Genomic DNA, 19,856 nt, shown 5'->3' with positions numbered 1-19,856 from the left:
TATTCTAAAATATCTCGGATGGATATCCATCCGAAATACATAGACTGTTCAAGCGATTCACATGGTCTGACGAATAAGTTTTATTATTGCACTATCAATGCAATAACGTCGGACAGAATGTTTGTGAAATGTTTCAGAACTTTTTTTTTATTTCGTTTTACATATTTGATCTTTATCCATTGACGCCACAGCAATTTTCAGCCAATAAAATTGAATATATTCAATAGAATTAGAAATGATATGATTTTCATTCATTTCAACCGATTGATATCGCATCATTATGATTGATTCTTTTGACATAGAACATCCATATCACAGTAGAATCATTACACTTTGTAATTTTGGTTTGGATTCTCATTATTCATAATGGTCATTGAATCCTTTGGCATCTTGCCTTTGCCATGGGAAAAATATCATTGTTTTTTTATTTTACTTTTCTTACAATTTCTTTTATACATTGCTCTAGTGAAATGTTGGATTATAAGTTCATTCAGTTTGAATTGACTTATAGTCTACGTATATATGAACGTGAGAATCAATAGGTAAGATCACGAATGGATAATAATAATATTTCAACTTTGAACTCATTTCTTTAAAGAAAATCAAAGTTGAATGGTGGTATTAATGTGAATAAAAAAGGAAAAACAATATTATTTACAGTATATAGAGTATCAAAAACAATGGAAATGACACAATTGTCTTTTTCCAAAACGATTGTAAAAGTCGTGCCACTAAGAAAATTTACATATAAATTTCTTTCTTTGTGACTTCTGTTTATGCACATGTGTTAAAAATAAAAAAAATCATGGACACAACAGTCGTACTTTTACGTACGATTTATTCTTGATTTCAGTTGGTGCAGTATCATTGCATTTTTAAATATTTATTTCTAATTATAAACCATTTTTTGTACATTTGGGAAATGAATTTCAATGTCACATAAGAAGCGGGGTCCTCGATTCGAGGAGAACCATCTAGAGAACCATTCTTCAAATCTTCAAGAATAACATCAATTATTTTTTTTTTATTTAAAAAATCCAATCAGAACCAATGATGTATGTTGGTTCTACCATCATGCTGTCATTTCAAATCGATTTGATGATATTTATAATTGTCTGTACTACTCAATTACTCACGATTGATTGCCGCAGTGACAAACGCAATAGAACCAGTGAAAAATTGATGAAATTTCAACGGTGGCTTTTCTCGTTTTGAATTACCACCGTTCAATACTTCAGGTCAATGGTAAACAAATAAAAATCAGTGAATCATATCAATGGTCATCATAAGAGCGCGGTGATCATGTGGTTAATTACTTAATTTTCAATCTTTACGCGCACGCCTCCGAAGCGACGCGAGGTTGGACCTGATGAAACTACTCGGGCGCACCATCAGCAAAATCATATGTATATCGATTTGTTGTAATCAGAATAAATGGAATATAAATTGATCAATAACTCACTCACAAAGTGAATATTGCTTTTGGTAAATGTGAAACGGATAAATCTTAATGAACAAATATCCACAGGTGGTACGGTGCGGCAAGTATGGTTTACATGCATGTAGAGTGCGATCGCGATATGGCTTACAATGCATATATTGGCCACATTATTAACGTTTCATTCGATCGCGTCGTTTTTTCTTTGTTGACCGCTGATCTCTCATGTGAGCGGCCACGTAGCGTATGAATACACGTTTGCATTTAATTTAGAAAAAAACCTCTTATTACTAAAACAGCAAAGAATTTTTTTCATAGAGATCACACAGTCAGCTTATGACTAGAATGGTTCATGGGAAGGGCGCCAATAAACACCTATACCTTTATCATTGCATTTTTCCGCAAATGGAACGATATGATTTTGTTTTCATTGATTTCAACTATTTATTCATTCAAAATTTCAGTCAGGGAATGAAGAGAAAGAGAGGAAGAAAGAAAGAGAGTGCGGTAATCAAGCATCGGCAGTAATATTATCCATGAAGTGGCTAAAGAGTGAAATCGCACAACACAAATTAATTGAAATCAATAAATAAAGTTTCAAGAACTTTGTTGCTGTATATTAATTGTACCGTCAAGACAATTTGACATTTTCGCATATTGCGTTTATAATCATCATTCGGTTTCGATATGCATACATGTGTAAATGTATTTCGTTTTGTTCGTTATGTGTTTAGTTAGGACCACATTAATACCAACAGAATATTTATGATTCGTTTGGCCGCACTGAAATGAGTTCAAAAAATACGACTATGCTCTTTTTCAACAAATTAAAATGAATTGTGGTTCTTGAAATGAATTAAACACATATAAATCATTTCTCATTAAAGCAGCGGCATGTGTCCGAGTTTTGCCAATTATTATACAAATTTTGCTGTACTGGAATTACAGCAAATAATGTAACCAAAATCGTTTGCCGCAAACTAAATTAAAATATAAAAAAAAAAACATTCTTTGACGGAGTAATTTTTGTCAAAAGACTTTCCATCAAACTTTTCCGCGAAACTTTAAAAAATATACTGTAAAGGAATGTTGAAAAAAGTTAAGAAGCTTAGCGGTCAAAGATTTGAAAGCAAATTTATATTATAACATGCAACAGGCTCCCGCTCTCACAGCTGTTATGTCGTTCTGAGATAAAGCTAAAATGAAAAAAGGGCACCAAAAACAAAAATTCGTAATCATATACGTGTGTGCCCCATAAAATGGAAATAAATCACATTAAAAGGCATTGATTGCTCATAAATCCATTAAAAACTTAATCATAATAAAAGCGTTCACTTAAACCGTTTTATTCTCTCTTCGCTCTCTTTGTTATTTGGCCAAAATGAAAATAGCAATAACGGACGTAATTGTTGAAGAGATGGAATGACGACAAAGACGCGACAGCAGCATCAACAACAACTCTACTGAAGTGATTAATGCACAATATATTTGTGTGCCACAGAGCAAATACTTGTACAATGGAAATTCACAAAAAACCTGTTCGTATTTGAATGGATCTCAGTGCAAACCATATACAACCGCCGCCGCCGCCGCAAAATACTGATGTCTAAATGCAAGAGTCCATAAATAAATACTTTTTTTTAAATCAAACAACAACGATTTTAACACGTAAACGAAAGTCAGTAAAAAATGCCAATCTATCGCCTGCCTGACTGCATATATGGATTGTAAAATCACTTTGACTCACACGCATACACATGCTCGGCTTGTGGTCATCAGCGCCCTTGCTTTATTCGTCATTCGCATCAATTTATTTTGGTTCAATACACTGAAACACATACTTAATGACTATCATCGCTTGCTCATCCATGTCCGCATACCTGTGCATTCTTCATCGGCGAGCCTGTGCATGTAAACAAATTATATTTTGTACATTGCTTATCGTCGATGCTTTTTTCGGCGTTATTTTTGTGATGCGTTTTGCTGCTTGAGTGCATCATCAGGCTCAAATCACCGGGGAATAAAGAGAAAACATGAAAAAAATGTGTCGCTTAAAAAAAGAGTTTTCTTCACTTTTTCTCTTTTCGTCTGATCTGACTGTGAATGTGGAAGCCCATAAGTTATTAAATAAATCGCGTTAAAGATTGAACACAAACACATACAGAGAGATACGGAGAGAGAGAGAGATTACAAATGAAATAAAAATGGGAAAGGGATCTGAGCATTTAACACACAAATATAACTCACTATAGTGTGAGATCAAGACAAGAAATGAAAAATTTTAGAATTTTAATTGACTGTCAGTCGTTGTTGAAACGAAAAAGAAGAAAAGTAAGACGAATCACCAAAATACGCGTTTTGTGACTACAATAGAATAAATTACTTTCAATCGAGCGTATCGCAAATACTAATCGGTCGGTTGTGTTTTATTGTGATTTTCTTTGTTACTTATAACTTTGTTGACAATATACTCGATCTTTTCCCCAAATAAATGATGTAATAAAGTCGTATATTTTAAAATTTATATTATTTATAGCACAGATCAAAGATCAATGACGGTGTAAACTAGATGGATGAAAGACAGACAATTATTCGATTGAAAGGTAATAGACATTGCCACTATCATTGATTTATTGTTCGACATTTGGTCTGCTTTTTGTGAACTGATTGGCGCTTTGATTCTGTTCATTTTCTTATGGATTATTCCATACTACGTGATATTTTCTGATATGTTCTGATAGATACTGTATTAAACTCTATCGCATTGAATGGATTGAATACACCGTGCGACCTTATTCAATGAATGACCACATTGAAAGATTTCGATGAATCATGTGACGGATGAATACAAAGATTTAATGTGTCATTTAAAACCAATGTAAAAGGTTAATCGTTCTACCAAAATTTCTGCAATGCAGAAATTTATTGCCAATTCAAAAATAAAACAATCCATTTTTTAAGTGTATAATGTAAAATTATATTTAAATGTCAATAGACGACAAGACAAAAAAATGAGAAGTGGGTAATTGGAATAAAAATGGTAATTAATGCCTAGAAGAAAAAGTCAAAATGCCATGTTATACCGATATCACTAAAAACTTAAACTATTCCTGAACAAAAAAAAAATGTATGAGATTAATGCCGAAAAATTAAAGCCCCCTTTTTTTCTTTCTGCTTCTGCTCTATGGATTTTGTAGCTCAGCTGGAATTGGAATGTCATTTTCGTGTGCAAATTTTTTCAGTGCTTCGTACTTCAGACGTAAGGCAATGTTTTCCTTGCGCAACTCACTGTTTCTTGTTTGCATCATTTCCATCGTTTGGAACTCCTACAGGATCATTTAGAGAAAAATAGAAAATATTTAAAAATAATTTGATGCTAAATGAAGTAATACGAATGACTTACGCATGTTTTCTTAGTTTCAAGTTCGTCTTTTTGTTCGATGCGTTTGATTCGGCAACTGGCAGCATAGCCTCGATTTTTTAAGGTACGACGTCTTTGTTTCATTCGAGTAATTTCGGAACGAGTTAGTCCGCGTAGTTTAAGATTTCGATTCAAGTCACGCACCGATATGGAAACCAGCTCATCATCCGTAATATCTGGTATAGGACAAGGTGACAATGGAGCCTAAAAATGTACACGAACAGTTTTGTTTCACTTCGTAGAAGTAAGGTTGGACCAATTGGTCTTTGTTATTTTTTTCACTTTTGTTGTTTGATCACAGCACAATTTGACACATGAACAACATACACAATTTTTTCGTATGAAATTTACGCAAATTTACTTACCATTGAACCTTTTCGTTCGCGTTTCAATTCGAGAGGCATTTTTAACACTAGCTTGTCAACAATTTTCGATGGAAATTGCGTGAATTCTTCGACGCGTTTCTAGAAAAATAACAAAAATTGCAAGTCATTGCCTTGAAATTTTTCATTTTCTCTCATATTGTTCATATATACTTCTTCTTTGACAATTCCCTTCCAATCGTTTGTTTGCAAGCGGCGCAGGGTTGTATATGAAGTAAATTGAAAGCGGTAAATTTTGGTAAACATTTTTCTTGCAGCTATAAAAATATATTTTTTTCTTATTTTTCTGATAAATATCAAGCATAAAATTTCTGGTTATTTATTTTATTTTGAATTAAAATAATAGTGTTTGAATTTAGACAACCCGTCGTATAGTTTGACATTTAACCACATTGGAAACAAATGTTCAGCATATTGTATTGGCGCTCTATTCAAATAAAATACATACAAAAGCATTCAGATCCCAAGCAACCAATTTGTAACGTTTTTCACCTTTTTTAACGTTGAAAAATGTAACGCTTTGACCCATTTTGGTGGTCATTTTCGTGTCAATGGAAAGTTGATTATATGCATGTATTTTATTTACATCCAGTCAATGATATTTTTTGAAAGCAAAAAATGAACACGGATCAGAATAATACAGAAGTGTATTAGAAGAGAAGAAACGTCAGCATTGTGTAATTCGAAACCAAATTATTGTTTATTTTTAATACATGGCGATTTTCGCTTTATCGAATGTATGGTGTATTTGTATTTTTCACTGAGTAAACACTCTGTGAAGTTTTAAATTTCGGCTGGACTGCATACATCTTTGTAAAAATCCGCTTTTGTTAAACAGTTAGCCACAATGTATATAGCTCTATCACTCTCTTTCAATACTTCTTTAATAAGTCATACTGTGTATGCCCGAATGTTCTTGATTGTGTGCACACCAAATTCAAATCGAAACCGAATATTGTCACATTTCGTTCACAATTTGACGTTTCACAGTAATTTTGCATACTCAAGAGACAAGTCGTGATCGTGTTTTTAGTTTTATTCATTTGGACAGTAAATTTCTTTCATATAAGTCGAATTGTTGTGTGTGTTTGCAAAGAATAATGGATTATTCCCACCAAATTTTGCGTTTGACTTTGTTTTATATTGCAAACAACAAAGCATTCACAAACCTGAACAGTAAATATTCCAAATCAACTGGAAATTCGTTCGGCGGTTTTGATGCGAGAAGATTTAATGCAGAAGAAAGATGACGTTCAACTTCGGTGATTGTGTAATTTGGATCGCATCGATTTTAAAATGTGCTTTGATTTTAGTTTCATTTGGAAAACCAATTTCTTTGTAGTGTTTTGTTTGTTTAGATTTAGTGTGCTTGTGTTTTTTTTTTGCATCGTCATGTGTTTATAAGTTTTCGTTCAACGGAGAATATGCGACGAATTTTGCGAAGCATTCAGAAAGAGAACATCGATATTGAATTAAACTATTGTTAATTTGTTTTTGTGCAGTGTTTTTCAATGGATTCGTTTGATCGTATACCATCAGAGTTATTGTTATTTTAGATAAATCCCGTTTCGATTTTTGTCTTCGATATGAATTTTGCCGTCTATTTTCCGTTTGATTTTGTTTTCATTATTTAATATTGACAGAACATTCGGAAAGTACGAAGCAGCAAATTTTATTCTCACAATAAAATTCATTAATAAAAATAGTATAAAAGCAAAGCAAATATTGAGTAGTTCTTCAGAAACTATTCGAATTTTGATGAGGAAGAACATCACTTGAAGTCAACGTAGCTCAGCGAATTTAAATCGAATACAATCACAAAACGATAATTTCTGCATGCAATTTAGTGATAATTATCTCGTAATATTCGAAAAAATTTCGGTAATTGTGAATGATCGATTGAGCCATGAGTCGAACAAGATCAAAAGACGATCAATTAAACAGGTGAGCGGTGTTTTCCTTAATATTTATTCTGTTTTTTTTTTCTATTGGCTTTTCGACACGATTTTTATTTTGTTGTGTGAACTGTTTTTTTTTTTTTAAATAATTATGTATGTTTCCCATGTTTTTGTTCCATTTACTAAATCCAAGCGAGAGGAGAACTGACAATGAGAAAGACATCAAGAATCTTGTGGTAATAAAACAAGGACTCAAGTCAATCATCCGAAAACAATATCGCGACAAAGTGATTCAGTTTTCGAAGCCACCGAATAACACTGATTTCATCACTGGCATCATTGTTGGCATTGTACAAAATTCGAGAAGCCATCGATGATGAGAACCGACAATTTTTTCTACAAAACGGACACAAATTTTTCATCAAATGCTTTAACGGCGTTTTAGCGGAAAACGTCGACGATGAGGAACTAATGTCACCAGCTTTTCGTAACATTGTCGAGGCTCACATCGGTGAAGAAGATTTTGCATGGCCCGATAAAGAATGCTTGGGAAATGGTTTTAATTATTTCTACCAAGATCACATTCGAAATACTCAGACCAATCTCAACACTCATTGTTCAGAACATGTTGAATCGTTTTTTCAAATGAAACGCTGGTATTATAATATGAATATCAATGGCCATCAATACTATGGATCAAAATTCGACGGCATCGATATACGAAACGCAAAAGTGTACGCCACTAGTAACAAAGATCTGACACATGGTGATGAAGAGAGAACAAATAAGATGAACATTTTATTGTATGAACTGGAAAGAATCGGTTGGCGGTGTCAAAAAGTTCATAATGGACAATTGGTTCCGGTCACTGTCAATGAGTTCGTTAAGGACAATTGGTTCCAATCACTGTGGATGTTTGGTCAAATGCAACGCCAAATCGAAGTGTTTCATCAATATGCACAACAATGGCATGCATTTCGTCGCGATGGATTGAACAATCGACCGCCAAAAGTGAACAATTTCGCACTTGTCCCGTTATGCCGATTCCAACTGAAAAACGTTCGATTGGATATGAAAGATATGTATTGTTTGGCGAACACTGTACTAGGAGTGGTGCCCAGTTCGCGCAATCCGCTGACCAATAGAATGAACTATTACATGTACGGCCATAGAGATGAATTGTGGAATTTGGTTTTCGACATGGATAAAATCAAACAAATCGGCAAGCAGAAGCGATTTCACTCGCAAATCATCACCAATAGTGTTTGCGTGTCAATATTGTACGAGAAGCCAGCGAAGGCTTGGGTGGAAAATTCGGAGCAGGCCACATTTAACAACATGACATATGCTTGTGCGCCTCCATATCAATTCAAACATTGAGGTAAATTAAGTTTGTTATTACAATTTTTTTTTGTCGGAACGTGATTGAAATTTGACGTAATTATTTAACAGGAAAACAATAAAATATCCAATCCACGATTTCATTGGCGAACCGAGCAGAAAAAGAGAGATCGAAAGGCAGATCGATTGAGCTGTTGGTATGTTGAAGAAGAACAACTGGATCTCAGATCGTACCCATTCATAATATATGCACGATTGGAACTCGATCACCACATCAAGGCTACCAAAACAAGTGATAAAGTTGCCATGCGGATAACGAACAACAAACCGTCTTGGATTTGGATTGGTGCTGGAGAAATGGCACCAAATCGGCCATGGGGCATAAAGAAGCGGAAAAGATGCCCGGGAACGCGTAAATTGGCAATCAGTTTCAAGAAACAAGAGCACACAAAGGTCAGTTTTCAAGATGAATGGGGTACATCAATAACGTGTGCCAATTGTCATGAGCGATTTGCAAGAGAAACCAAAAATCATCGATTCAAAATTTGTCGAAATTGCATACCAAAACCGATTGTTGGACTACCACCGATAATTGTGACGAATTTGAGCAGACAAGAGCTTAAGAAAGAGCGAATTGTAGAAAGAGCAATCAATCCAGATCGTGAGAACATCGAGCGTTTAGTGCCAAAGATAAAAGTTATCTTCAAAACTTGGTCATTAACTCGAGAATACCATGAATTGGGTGATGCTGCACCAGAAGACATGATTGAGCACGTAGTCATTTGGCACCGTGACATTGTTGCCGCAAAGAATATTTCATTCAAAGGTATGTGCATAATTGTATATTGTATTAATATTAAATTGAGAATAGAGAGCAGAGCGTTAGGTGTTCAGTGTTCATATTAATTGATTAATGTTTTGTGTTTGTTTCTGATTTTATAGGAATGTGTCGTCTTTTTGGCATACCATTGCCCGATTCGTTGAAGAGACCTGACAATCCACACCATGCGAACAATGTCAACTGATAGCAGCATAAAATCAACAATAATCATAAGAAGAATATTTTAACAATTTTGTTAGTTACTAGGCATGAATAGTTTAAATCCAAGGATTTCTATTGTAGCCTTGACCGCAGTACGGGTCCCTATTTAGGGCTGTGCGGAATATAAAAGAACCCGTAGGTGAGTACTTTATTGAATTAATAGTTTATTTTTGCATTCAATCTAACTGAATTGTTTTTTTCTTTTTTTCCTTTCCATTTTGACGGTAAAATAGATTAGTTTCAAATTGGACACGACGATTTCGATTCTCATAAAAATAATTAAATAATGATAAACAAATTTTATATGCACGTGAAATTTTATCAAACTCATCTTTTTTCATGAAATGATGAAATATAATCATAATCATCAACTTTGCAAGCAGGTATTCATTAAAATTGTTCAATTAATTTTCTAGACTTTCACAGTGCTGTAGGGGCATCATCAAGCGATGGCAACGAGTTACCGCTTAAACCACAACACATTATTATGAATTTGAAACAAAACAAAAATCGAAAAACGTAAAATACAGAAGCTGCGACGATGACTCATCCAACGTTGATGTTCAACAAATTCGACTTGAAGAGGTAGATTACGGTAGTCCGAAGTTTCTTGTATCCAGACTCACTCACACTGCAACAAAGGCGACACACATTCCACTGAGACACAACCAATACCTTGATAAATGCATCAAAAACCAAATGAATTGAGAGAGAGAGAGAGAGAGAGAGAGAGAGAGAGAGAGAGAGAAACAATAACAACAAGAACAATTTATATGATTTTAAATTGCATGGTTACTTTGGTAATTGTTTAAATTATAGTTCTCGAATGCGTTTCAAAATTTTTAGCTCCTGTTTTTCTTCTGTCTTCTCTTTTGTCCAACCACAGCAAAATATTAATCCATTGCACGTTACACATTGATTATTATTACATGCACATATCGATTTTAAGGGCTCGTTTTTTATGATTCTTCTCTGCATTCGGTTTTTGATGTTTTCAATCAACACCTGAGGACATGAAGTGTAATACAAGAAGTTTTATAAGCATTTGCACAGAGCGGGAAAATATGTGAATTAAACATGCAATGTTCACAAGGTCGACGGTTCGACTCAATGATAAAAAAAACCATCATCGCATATCGCGATTTATCGACAATATATTGATTGATCTGGCTGGACTTTTCATGTTCAATTTCTCATACATTGCAACGTGCTCATACATATATGCGCTATGCCATGTTTTAAACGAATTAAAACATTAAACACAGTAATTAAGTGCCAGCATTCTTTTGCATAATAACAGAATTGGTATTTGTGTGGGAAAATTCAATAAATCAAGCTATTTTCTTTTTCAGAAATATTTTTATACAATTAATTAAAAATATTTTTATCTCCAAATAACGAAAAAGAATTTAAAAACAAAAATCAGCTATTTTCAAAGCACATAGTGGAGGCGGAAAGGTATATAAAAGGAGCCGAAGTTGTTTTTATGGTTAAAGGGTATTTCTCATCATTATTTTGCGTTGACTGTGTTTTTTTTCTCTTTGGCATAATCATACCTTCTCTCAATGAATATTGGCTTCGTAAATAAACGTCAAATTCTACCGTTCTTCATGAAAGTTGATTTGAATGTACAAACGGTCTTTTACAAGTGCCGTGATCAAATGCTCGAATGAAATTGAAGCAGTGAATAGATTGGGCTACAGCTATAGCAGTGCTATTTCCACAGCTCCTATTCATAGGTGCTATTTGTGAACAACGCATACGGACAGCGATTTTATGATTCAATTCCGGACAATAGACGTATTGATTTGTTTATGCAAAAAATACTAAAAACAATAAGTCTATTGCTCTATTTACATTTCGAACATTTCGTTCGGAATTGTATCATAAAGTCGTAAATAGCGCCTATGAATAGGAGCTGTGAAAATAGCACTGATAAGCTGTAGCTCAATCTATTCACTGAATTGAAGCAAATACAAGTTTAACGTTAAAAAACGATTTCTTACGGGAAGAATTGAACAAGATGGTTTAAATGTAGCCCTACGAAAAATATATACTTTTTTTTAATCGACTTGACTCTATCAATCACATTGCAGATATTAGATGAAACTATTCATATTTCATTATCGCATACTTTGAATAGACACATCATTCATATTTTATACGTAAAGACTAAACGTCCAAAAGTGATTGGCTTACGGCATCAAAACAATTGGAGCTGCCGAACATCATATCGGCTCTCTGACTACATCATCTCTCAATGCAAAGATGGTAGCATTTTTCTAAATCGAATCATTTTTTTTTTTTACTATTTTGAATAAAACAATTTTATTTTGCACAATCGTTTGTGCATAAGGCCGAAGTAATTTTGCTAAATGCTTAAACGATCGATAAAAATCATCATAAATTTCGGAATTATTTTATAATATTATAATTTTAATTTCACACCATTGTTCTAACACTGATTTACTTAATAGATGCCATACACAATATACATGTTTGAAGAATTCACGATTGCAGTGGGATGTTTCAGCAAAAATTACAATAATTCTATGAAAATTGTCTAGCGATTAGTAACAGCTTCTTTTTTTAATTCCGTCTTAAATTGTTTATAAACATTGATTTGTGGATCGGCTTTTTTTTCAATTTTCTTCGAAAAATATTCAAATGTTTTATACAACAAAATGTAATCAAATGCGCTGACAACAATTCATACTTTCCATTCAGCAGTACGTATTAATCAACGACATACGAACCTTGTCATGCCTCAATGTTTACATCCTGGTTTTGAGGTTATGTTGATATTTTAATTGAATGTAGTCTGTTTGAACATATATAAAAAGTGTGTTGTGATTAAAATGAGTTTCACAAAGCCGAAAACAACAATTGAAGAAAATGACACCGTTATTTTATACTTGACTGTGCAAAGTTTGCATGCAATTGATGTGGTGCCATTTATTAAAAATAAAAAGGACGAATTAGTTGAAAATGTGTTTCAAACGAACTACGGAGCGTTGAAAGTAAAAGATTTAATTGGAATGAAATATGGTTCAAGGGTAGGTATATCTTTCTTACCACGACTGAGAAGATCTTACCACTCATCCTATCTCTACTTAATAATTTATTTACCACGCAGGTAACATTAACAAAGGGATGGGCTTATGTGTTACAGCCAACACCAGAACTTTGGACACAAACTTTGCCGCATCGAACACAAATCATTTACACACCGGACATCAGCATGATTTTATTTCAATTGGAAATCAAGCCAGGAAGTGTTGTCGTTGAATCTGGAACTGGTAGCGGTTCTCTTTCGCATTCTTTTTTACGTGCCATCAAACCGCTTGGTCATTTGCATACATTTGATTTTCATGAACAACGTTGTGATATTGCTCGCTATGAATTTAAAATGCATGGACTTAACGATTTTGTTACGGTTGGTTATAGTTTCTACATTACTTGATTGGTAGACACGAAGTTGGAATGTTAAAAGCAGTAGTTTGTTTTTTCAGGTTTACCATCGTGATGTGTGCACACAGGGATTTACTGATGAATTAGATGGTAAAGTTGATGCTGTATTTTTGGACCTACCAGCACCCCATTTAGCCGTTCCACATGCAATGAAAGCATTAAAAAACTCAGGTAAATGTATAAAAAAGTGCAGAAAGTTTCCATTCTGCTGTTGCGTCAATGGCTAGTGGAATTCATTTTGTAATATATATTAATAAATATGATTAAAACACAATCGTCACATATAGTTGGAAACGTATCAATTCCATTGAACATCAAATAAATAACCGATTGGTCATTCATAAATCTGATTGCTTACAAATAATGCTGCATCATTTCATGCATACAACACACAGTTCAATGCAGTTCCAACAAGCGTGAGAATATCAGTTATAGTAAAAACAATGAATCGAATGGTTGTCGCATAAAACTTGAGCTCTTGCATATCAAATCCGTTTTTAATAGAGACATAAATATTTATAAGATTTATTTCGCACTTGCCACTTGACATTTTTTGAATTTATTTTATATTTATTTTTTTTCTTGGTAATTTACATTGTTCGTTGAAATCGTCGATGAGCATATGCATATGCAACTGGAATTTTTTTTATTATTGAATATGAAAAAACCAAGTGATGTTTATATATTTTAAATTGGGCGGCGGTGTATCAAACGAAGCGATTCGTTTGATTTACTAAACCAGTTGAAAGAAAAAGCTTAGGGATTCAATTGTCAATCGATCACACAACGTATGTATAAATCAAATAACCAATTAGTAAACACTCTCCATGTTTTACCAAATGACAAACTAGACGAAATTCGATCCAACTTCATACAATTTTATTTCGAGTGAATGGTGCAATTTTCTAATCAATTAATGAATGATTTAAAATCGCCCAACCATTTTCAACGGGAATCAAATCCACACAGTGATCTCTCTCTCTCTCTCTCTCTCTGTGCGTGTGTGTGTGTGATGAAAATGAAATTGTTGCAACAAACTTAAACCATTTATCTCATGCATACGATTCAAGTAATAAATAAATCTACGGTTGTTTGTTCTGCTCTTTATCTGTCTCTTTCCACTCATTCTCAATTCCATTGAAATTGCGTCGAATGCATGCATGTCGAACCAATATTCACACTATTCTCTATTCAATGCACCATTGACACATTCTTCCAAAGTGAATGGCGAAGGGTTTGTCATTGAACTTGAAGATTTGATTTGAAGTGTACAAACATTTTTTTGTGACTATTCCAAATGACATCAAATTCCAAATGCATAATAAAAATTGAGAAATAAAATGTGAGAATCAAAAAGATGCATACAGAATTATGCTTTTAACCCATTTGATATTATCGCAATCGAAAAATTTGCATACGACAGAAGTTGTACAGACGATTAAAATTGCGCAATGGAATCGCTTTATTCAATTTATAGACAATAAGTAATAAAACGCCATATTATTTGCATCTCTTTATGGGCAAAACATGAGTACATAGCGAATCTGTGAAAATAGCATGCAACAAAACAAAACAACAACAACAACGGCATCCAAATTCAATGGAATGAATGTGTGTGTGCATGTGAGAGAGACATGCATTACGCTTGTTTACATCGCATTGGTATGACTTATGAGCATTTGAACGACGAACATAATAACCATATAAAATGTTTTTGAAAATGGTGAAAAAATGAGCGATGAAGCATTTTTAAAACTATCGTCATTTAATTTGAATTCAATGAAGAAAATGCAACTTTTATTTGCATATCAATATCGAATAGTCTGTATTTGAAATGGGTACATGGGTCACATTCCGTTTGTTTGTTGTTTCATGTCTTACAAACCAAAGGAAAGAGGACAAATCCGCTGGACAATGTGAAAAATAAATTTAAAAAGCAGCCTTAAATAACAAAATAAAAATAAAGAGGAGCTTGTCATCAGTTTTCATCCTATTCTCATTTTTCGCTATACGCATGCTCTGCGAATATTTGAAAAGAGAAATACGTAAAAATAACAACATTCCGGTGTACGCTCACCCATAGTAAATTGTCGTGACGTGTGTTTGCATTATTTGCATTTTTCCTATATATTTTTTCCGTTTGAAATTTCGTGAATAACGAGAAAATGAAATAATTTTATTATAAATACTTATTTTCGTTTCTCAAGATGTTTAGTAGATTTATAGGTCAATAGCAATGTTTGAAATATTCTCAATAAACGTATCGACCAGTCTATGTATTTCAGATAGATATCCATCCGAGATATTTTAGAATATCTGGATATTCAACGCAACTGCACAGCGCCAGAGCTGTGTGCGTCGCAAATAGAATCTACGGTATGTCGCGACGTATATGTGTATCAAGTGCCGCACGTACACAGTCACACTGTGTCTGTATTTTACGTGTAGCGACATACCGTAGATTCTACGTGCGACACACACAGCTCTGGCTCTGTGCAGCTGCGTTAAATATCCAGATATTCTAAAATATCTCGGATGGATATCTATCTGAAATACATAGACTGGTATCGACTTTAATGTTATTTCAGGTGGACGTTTTTGCTCGTTCTCACCGTGCATCGAACAGGTTCAACGATGCTGTGAGACATTGGAACATAATGGATTTGTTGAAATTCAAACAATGGAAATATTACAAGTTGAAGAATATGTTAAAACCAAAGTTATTAATGTTTTAGACTTGGACTTTGTAAAAACAAAGGTAAATTTTGAAATATCAAAACTAAAATTGAATTTAAGAAATGTTAAAAATATCATTTTTTGTAACAGAAACCTGATGAAGCAGAAGCTAAGGATTTGAAAACTCCACGCGAACAAAAGAAGTATGTGACAACACAAGCTCCATTTACCATGCCTGGCCATACGGGCTATTTGACTTTTGCTACAATTCCGCCACTTTTTGCACGATGAAATTTAAATAATTTTTCAACTCTAAAACAATATTACTGTCAATGAATTTCAATAAAGCAAATTTTAAATCTTTATTATATATTTTCATATATTTTTTAAACCCTTAACCGGGCAGGTCGGGTCTCTGAGGTCCGGTAGCGCATTTAAAAAAAAAGATACATAAAATCGCATAAAATATTATTTTAATCAAACAAATTGTTTTGTAATATAATCTTCCGTCCTTCTACTAATCATTGATAAAATTTGATTTGAATTTGGTTCCTTAAGTAGCGCTGTATTGAGGTTTGAACAACTACCGGACGTACAATTTCCATACAAAATGTCATCAAAATTTTAAAATGAAGTGCAAAATTTGTACTAAACAACTACTGAACTGAAACTTAAATTCATCCGATTCGGAATAAATATTGATTATTTTTCCATTTTTTCAGTTATATTTTACAAAAAACATATTTAATTCAATATCTATTATGTTGAAACAATAATTTTCGTCGTATAAATTCAATGAATTTTGAAAAAAGAATTTTTTTTTTTCATTGAATTTGCATGGAAAATGTACGTCGGGTCTCAAAGGGCCCCACTTGCCTGATAACGTTAGTATTTTGACCTGCCCGGTTAAGGGTTAAATGACCTCGTTGCATCGACTTTTGATTCCGGTGAAAATTTCTCCATGCAGAAGTGCCATTTTTTAAAAATTCAACTTCGTCGAGTTTGTGCTCGGAACCTATGATAGCACAAAGCACAAACTCTACAAATATGGTTCTCGCCAGCACTAACACTCCAGATTGCATATCCGGCATTGGTTTTTCGAAGTGCTGACCGGGGGCAGCGACATTGACTCTTTTTTGCCATGTTTATTATGTGACCATTCGTCTCAAATTATCAAATAAAGAAAGAAAAATTGAAATTAGTAAATCATCTCGCAATTGGTTGATTTTCTTTTGAGTAAATACAAAAGATTTCCTGAAATATATTTGCAAGATTAATTTATTCAAGCTTTGATTTACTCACTTCAATTGTAATGAGATTGTGAGAATATAAAAATGCAAAGAATGTAATAGTTTAATTGTATTCATAACATTTAATGATCTCAATTATACATAGAATTTTAGTCGGGTGCATTATTAATCAATTTATGTAAACTGAAAATAATATCTTGCATAAAATAGACTTTATCAGTAGCGCGTTGGCTAAGTCTTAATTATTTGTTTATCATCTCTATATCAATTTGTTTGATCGTTTCTTCAATCGCTTTCTTTTTTGTTTGAGATGTGTTTGACAGGTTTTTTGGCTAAACTACTGTGTAGTGCTGCTGCAGAAGTTGAAGAATTCGAACAAGTATCCATTGTTCATCAATATTTCTCTGATTTAGAAAATTCTGAGGAAACTCTGGTCAGCAGGTAGAAAATTTTAGTTGTTCAATTTCATTTAAAATACCTACACTAGGTGTGCAGAAAAGTAAAAAAAAAAGTACTTTAATTGCAGAGCTACGCAAATGGCTGAAGATCAGGTTCCAACAGTTTTTTTTTTAAATGTGCTGAAGCGGTAATAACAAAAGCTTTCTTCAATGCTTAAAATTTTTATTGCGATTGAAATATTCATATAGAGTGCATATAATATAATGAAAATATTATTAAAAATGTGTAAAGTTTTTAATTAAAAGTATTTTCTAAAAACATCTAAAACGGTTAATAATAGATTAATCTAATTAAAATTTATTTTTGTAATATAAATATATTGCATATATTTGCAATGCGCAAATGCTTGTCTCAATCAACACACACACTCATACACATACATCGAAATGACAAAAAGATTCGCGACCATAAATGGTTACACGATTCATCGTTGTAATATTTGCATGATTCAGTTTTTGATGCATTTGAAATGTCATGTACATATGTAACGCTTAATCTGCAATAACCGTACTCTAAAATTAAATAATAATTCACACTGCAAGCCACTGATGCATCTCAGTAGCGCATATATATTCACTTAATAATTGGACTTTTTCACGTTGCTTCCTATTATTATGACAAAAATATACATTCCGAAGGAATTTCTATTGTTGGGCATGCCCAATCATTGTCAGCTGTTTATTCGCACTATAAATGCATGATCATTTTGAATTTTCCCTTTACTCTGGTATTTGGTTCATATCGTGAACATCGTTCTTGTGGTTGAAGAAAGTGGGTGATTTTACAAAGTTTTCTATTTAATTTTTCTATTAAATTTTGTAATTTTTTCGGAATATTTTTTTCTTAATTTCGACTTTCGAATAAATAGTTTTTTAATATCGATTTAGGCATAATTGGTTGTTGAAAATGTGTGATGAAGAAGCTGCTGCTTTGGTTGTAGACAATGGTTCCGGTATGTGCAAAGCCGGTTTCGCTGGTGATGATGCACCGCGAGCCGTTTTTCCATCAATTGTGGGCCGGCCAAGGCATCAAGGTGTGATGGTCGGTATGGGACAAAAGGATTGTTATGTCGGTGATGAAGCGCAAAGCAAACGTGGTATTCTAACACTTAAATATCCAATCGAACATGGAATAATCACCAACTGGGATGATATGGAAAAAGTCTGGCACCACACCTTCTATAATGAATTGCGTGTCGCCCCAGAAGAGCATCCCATTCTATTAACCGAAGCCCCATTGAATCCAAAAGCCAATCGTGAGAAGATGACTCAAATTATGTTTGAAACGTTCAATTCACCAGCCATGTAAGTATGAATAAATTTGAGAATTCCAAAAAAAGGAGATTAATATGATGTTTCTTGTAAAACTGATTTTTTTTAAGGTATGTCGCCATTCAAGCAGTGCTCTCATTGTACGCTTCAGGTCGTACCACCGGTATCGTTTTGGATTCGGGTGATGGTGTCTCACACACCGTTCCAATTTATGAAGGTTATGCATTGCCACACGCTATCCTCCGTTTAGATTTAGCCGGTCGTGACTTGACTGACTACCTAATGAAGATCCTTACCGAACGTGGTTATTCGTTCACCACAACTGCTGAACGGGAAATTGTTCGTGATATCAAGGAGAAGCTTTGCTATGTTGCATTGGACTTTGAACAAGAGATGGCAACTGCATCGGCATCAACTTCACTCGAAAAATCATACGAATTGCCTGATGGACAAGTCATCACCATCGGTAATGAACGTTTTCGTTGTCCAGAATCATTGTTCCAACCAAGCTTCTTGGGCATGGAATCATGCGGCATTCATGAGACTGTCTACAATTCAATCATGAAGTGTGACGTTGACATTCGAAAAGATTTGTACGCTAACACTGTCCTATCAGGTGGTACCACCATGTATCCAGGCATTGCTGATCGTATGCAAAAGGAAATAACAGCATTAGCTCCGTCAACCATCAAAATCAAGATCATCGCTCCACCGGAACGTAAATACTCCGTATGGATCGGTGGTTCAATCTTGGCTTCATTGTCCACTTTCCAACAAATGTGGATCTCAAAGTCAGAATATGACGAGAGCGGCCCATCAATTGTTCACCGTAAATGCTTCTAAAGCGAATAAAATGCGCACGTGTTTTATATGTATTTTTGTTGTTGTGTTAACGGGACCCGATTTTATATTCACGCAAATATTGAGTACTCCTTTTTATACGTTGTTTGCCTGTTGAAAAAATTTGTGGCAAATATGCAACCGAAAATAATAAATATGTCTGTTTTATTCATTCAAATTATTGTAGTCATATTTGTGAAAGTACAACATTTCCCATCAAATAAAGTTGTCCCTAATTCATTCTATTATTATTGATATGATATTTAATAAATTGTTCACGCTTCAAATGTTGTTTTTATCGTCATTATGCCTTTACATTTGGTTGAAAGTCAAAAAAAAAGTCTCCGTAATGAATGAATTCTATCG

At 33.7% G+C, this 19,856-nt stretch overlaps 3 protein-coding genes across 4 annotated transcripts; 2 read left to right on the top strand and 1 right to left on the bottom strand.

Moving 5' to 3' along the window:
- Window positions 1–4,440: 4,440 nt before the first annotated feature.
- On the bottom strand, window positions 4,441–5,395 carry LOC116342503 (transcription factor MafK-like). The gene is made up of 3 exons (XM_031770150.1): window positions 5,225–5,395; window positions 4,842–5,063; window positions 4,441–4,764 (listed from the first exon to the last, which is right to left on the bottom strand). The coding sequence occupies exons 1-3, from the start codon at window positions 5,261–5,263 to the stop codon at window positions 4,621–4,623; spliced, it is 405 nt and encodes a 134-aa protein (XP_031626010.1). The 5' UTR covers window positions 5,264–5,395; the 3' UTR covers window positions 4,441–4,620.
- A 6,912-nt stretch (window positions 5,396–12,307) lies between these two features.
- LOC116342410 (tRNA (adenine(58)-N(1))-methyltransferase catalytic subunit TRMT61A) lies at window positions 12,308–16,040 on the top strand. Its single transcript, XM_031770016.1, has 5 exons — window positions 12,308–12,579; window positions 12,660–12,959; window positions 13,036–13,165; window positions 15,583–15,752; window positions 15,821–16,040. Exons 1-5 carry the CDS (start codon window positions 12,382–12,384, stop codon window positions 15,959–15,961), a joined length of 939 nt encoding a protein of 312 aa, XP_031625876.1. The 5' UTR covers window positions 12,308–12,381; the 3' UTR covers window positions 15,962–16,040.
- Window positions 16,041–18,093: 2,053 nt separating this feature from the next.
- On the top strand, window positions 18,094–19,668 carry LOC116342681 (actin, clone 205-like). 2 transcript variants are annotated; one of them, XM_031770393.1, is made up of 3 exons: window positions 18,094–18,150; window positions 18,267–18,683; window positions 18,761–19,668. In XM_031770393.1, exons 2-3 carry the CDS (start codon window positions 18,286–18,288, stop codon window positions 19,491–19,493), a joined length of 1,131 nt encoding a protein of 376 aa, XP_031626253.1. In that variant the 5' UTR covers window positions 18,094–18,150; window positions 18,267–18,285; the 3' UTR covers window positions 19,494–19,668. The 2 variants fall into 2 exon arrangements, with proteins under 2 accessions (XP_031626253.1, XP_031626254.1); XM_031770394.1 differs by having other exon boundaries at window positions 18,128–18,150; window positions 18,248–18,683.
- Window positions 19,669–19,856: the final 188 nt, after the last annotated feature.

This window comes from Contarinia nasturtii, unplaced genomic scaffold (genome assembly GCF_009176525.2).
Source record: "Contarinia nasturtii isolate CC-2019 unplaced genomic scaffold, AAFC_CNas_1.1 Cnas_scaffold_864, whole genome shotgun sequence".
Lineage (NCBI taxonomy): Eukaryota > Metazoa > Arthropoda > Insecta > Diptera > Cecidomyiidae > Contarinia > Contarinia nasturtii.
This window is presented reverse-complemented; position numbering and strand designations above follow the sequence as displayed.

Bases quoted from the DNA above. Each gene is read 5' to 3' on its own strand.
- LOC116342681 (XM_031770393.1), top strand. From the start codon at position 18,286: ATGTGTGATGAAGAAGCTGCTGCTTTGGTTGTAGACAATGGTTCCGGT. The intron at 18,684-18,760 runs GTAAGTATGAAT...ATTTTTTTTAAG, and splicing joins ACGTTCAATTCACCAGCCAT to GTATGTCGCCATTCAAGCAG.
- LOC116342410 (XM_031770016.1), top strand. From the start codon at position 12,382: ATGAGTTTCACAAAGCCGAAAACAACAATTGAAGAAAATGACACCGTT. The intron at 12,580-12,659 runs GTAGGTATATCT...TTTACCACGCAG, and splicing joins GAATGAAATATGGTTCAAGG to GTAACATTAACAAAGGGATG. The intron at 12,960-13,035 runs GTTGGTTATAGT...TTGTTTTTTCAG, and splicing joins GACTTAACGATTTTGTTACG to GTTTACCATCGTGATGTGTG.
- LOC116342503 (XM_031770150.1), bottom strand. From the start codon at position 5,263: ATGCCTCTCGAATTGAAACGCGAACGAAAAGGTTCAATG. The intron at 5,064-5,224 runs GTAAGTAAATTT...GTACATTTTTAG, and splicing joins GCGAACGAAAAGGTTCAATG to GCTCCATTGTCACCTTGTCC. The intron at 4,765-4,841 runs GTAAGTCATTCG...ATGATCCTGTAG, and splicing joins TTGAAACTAAGAAAACATGC to GAGTTCCAAACGATGGAAAT.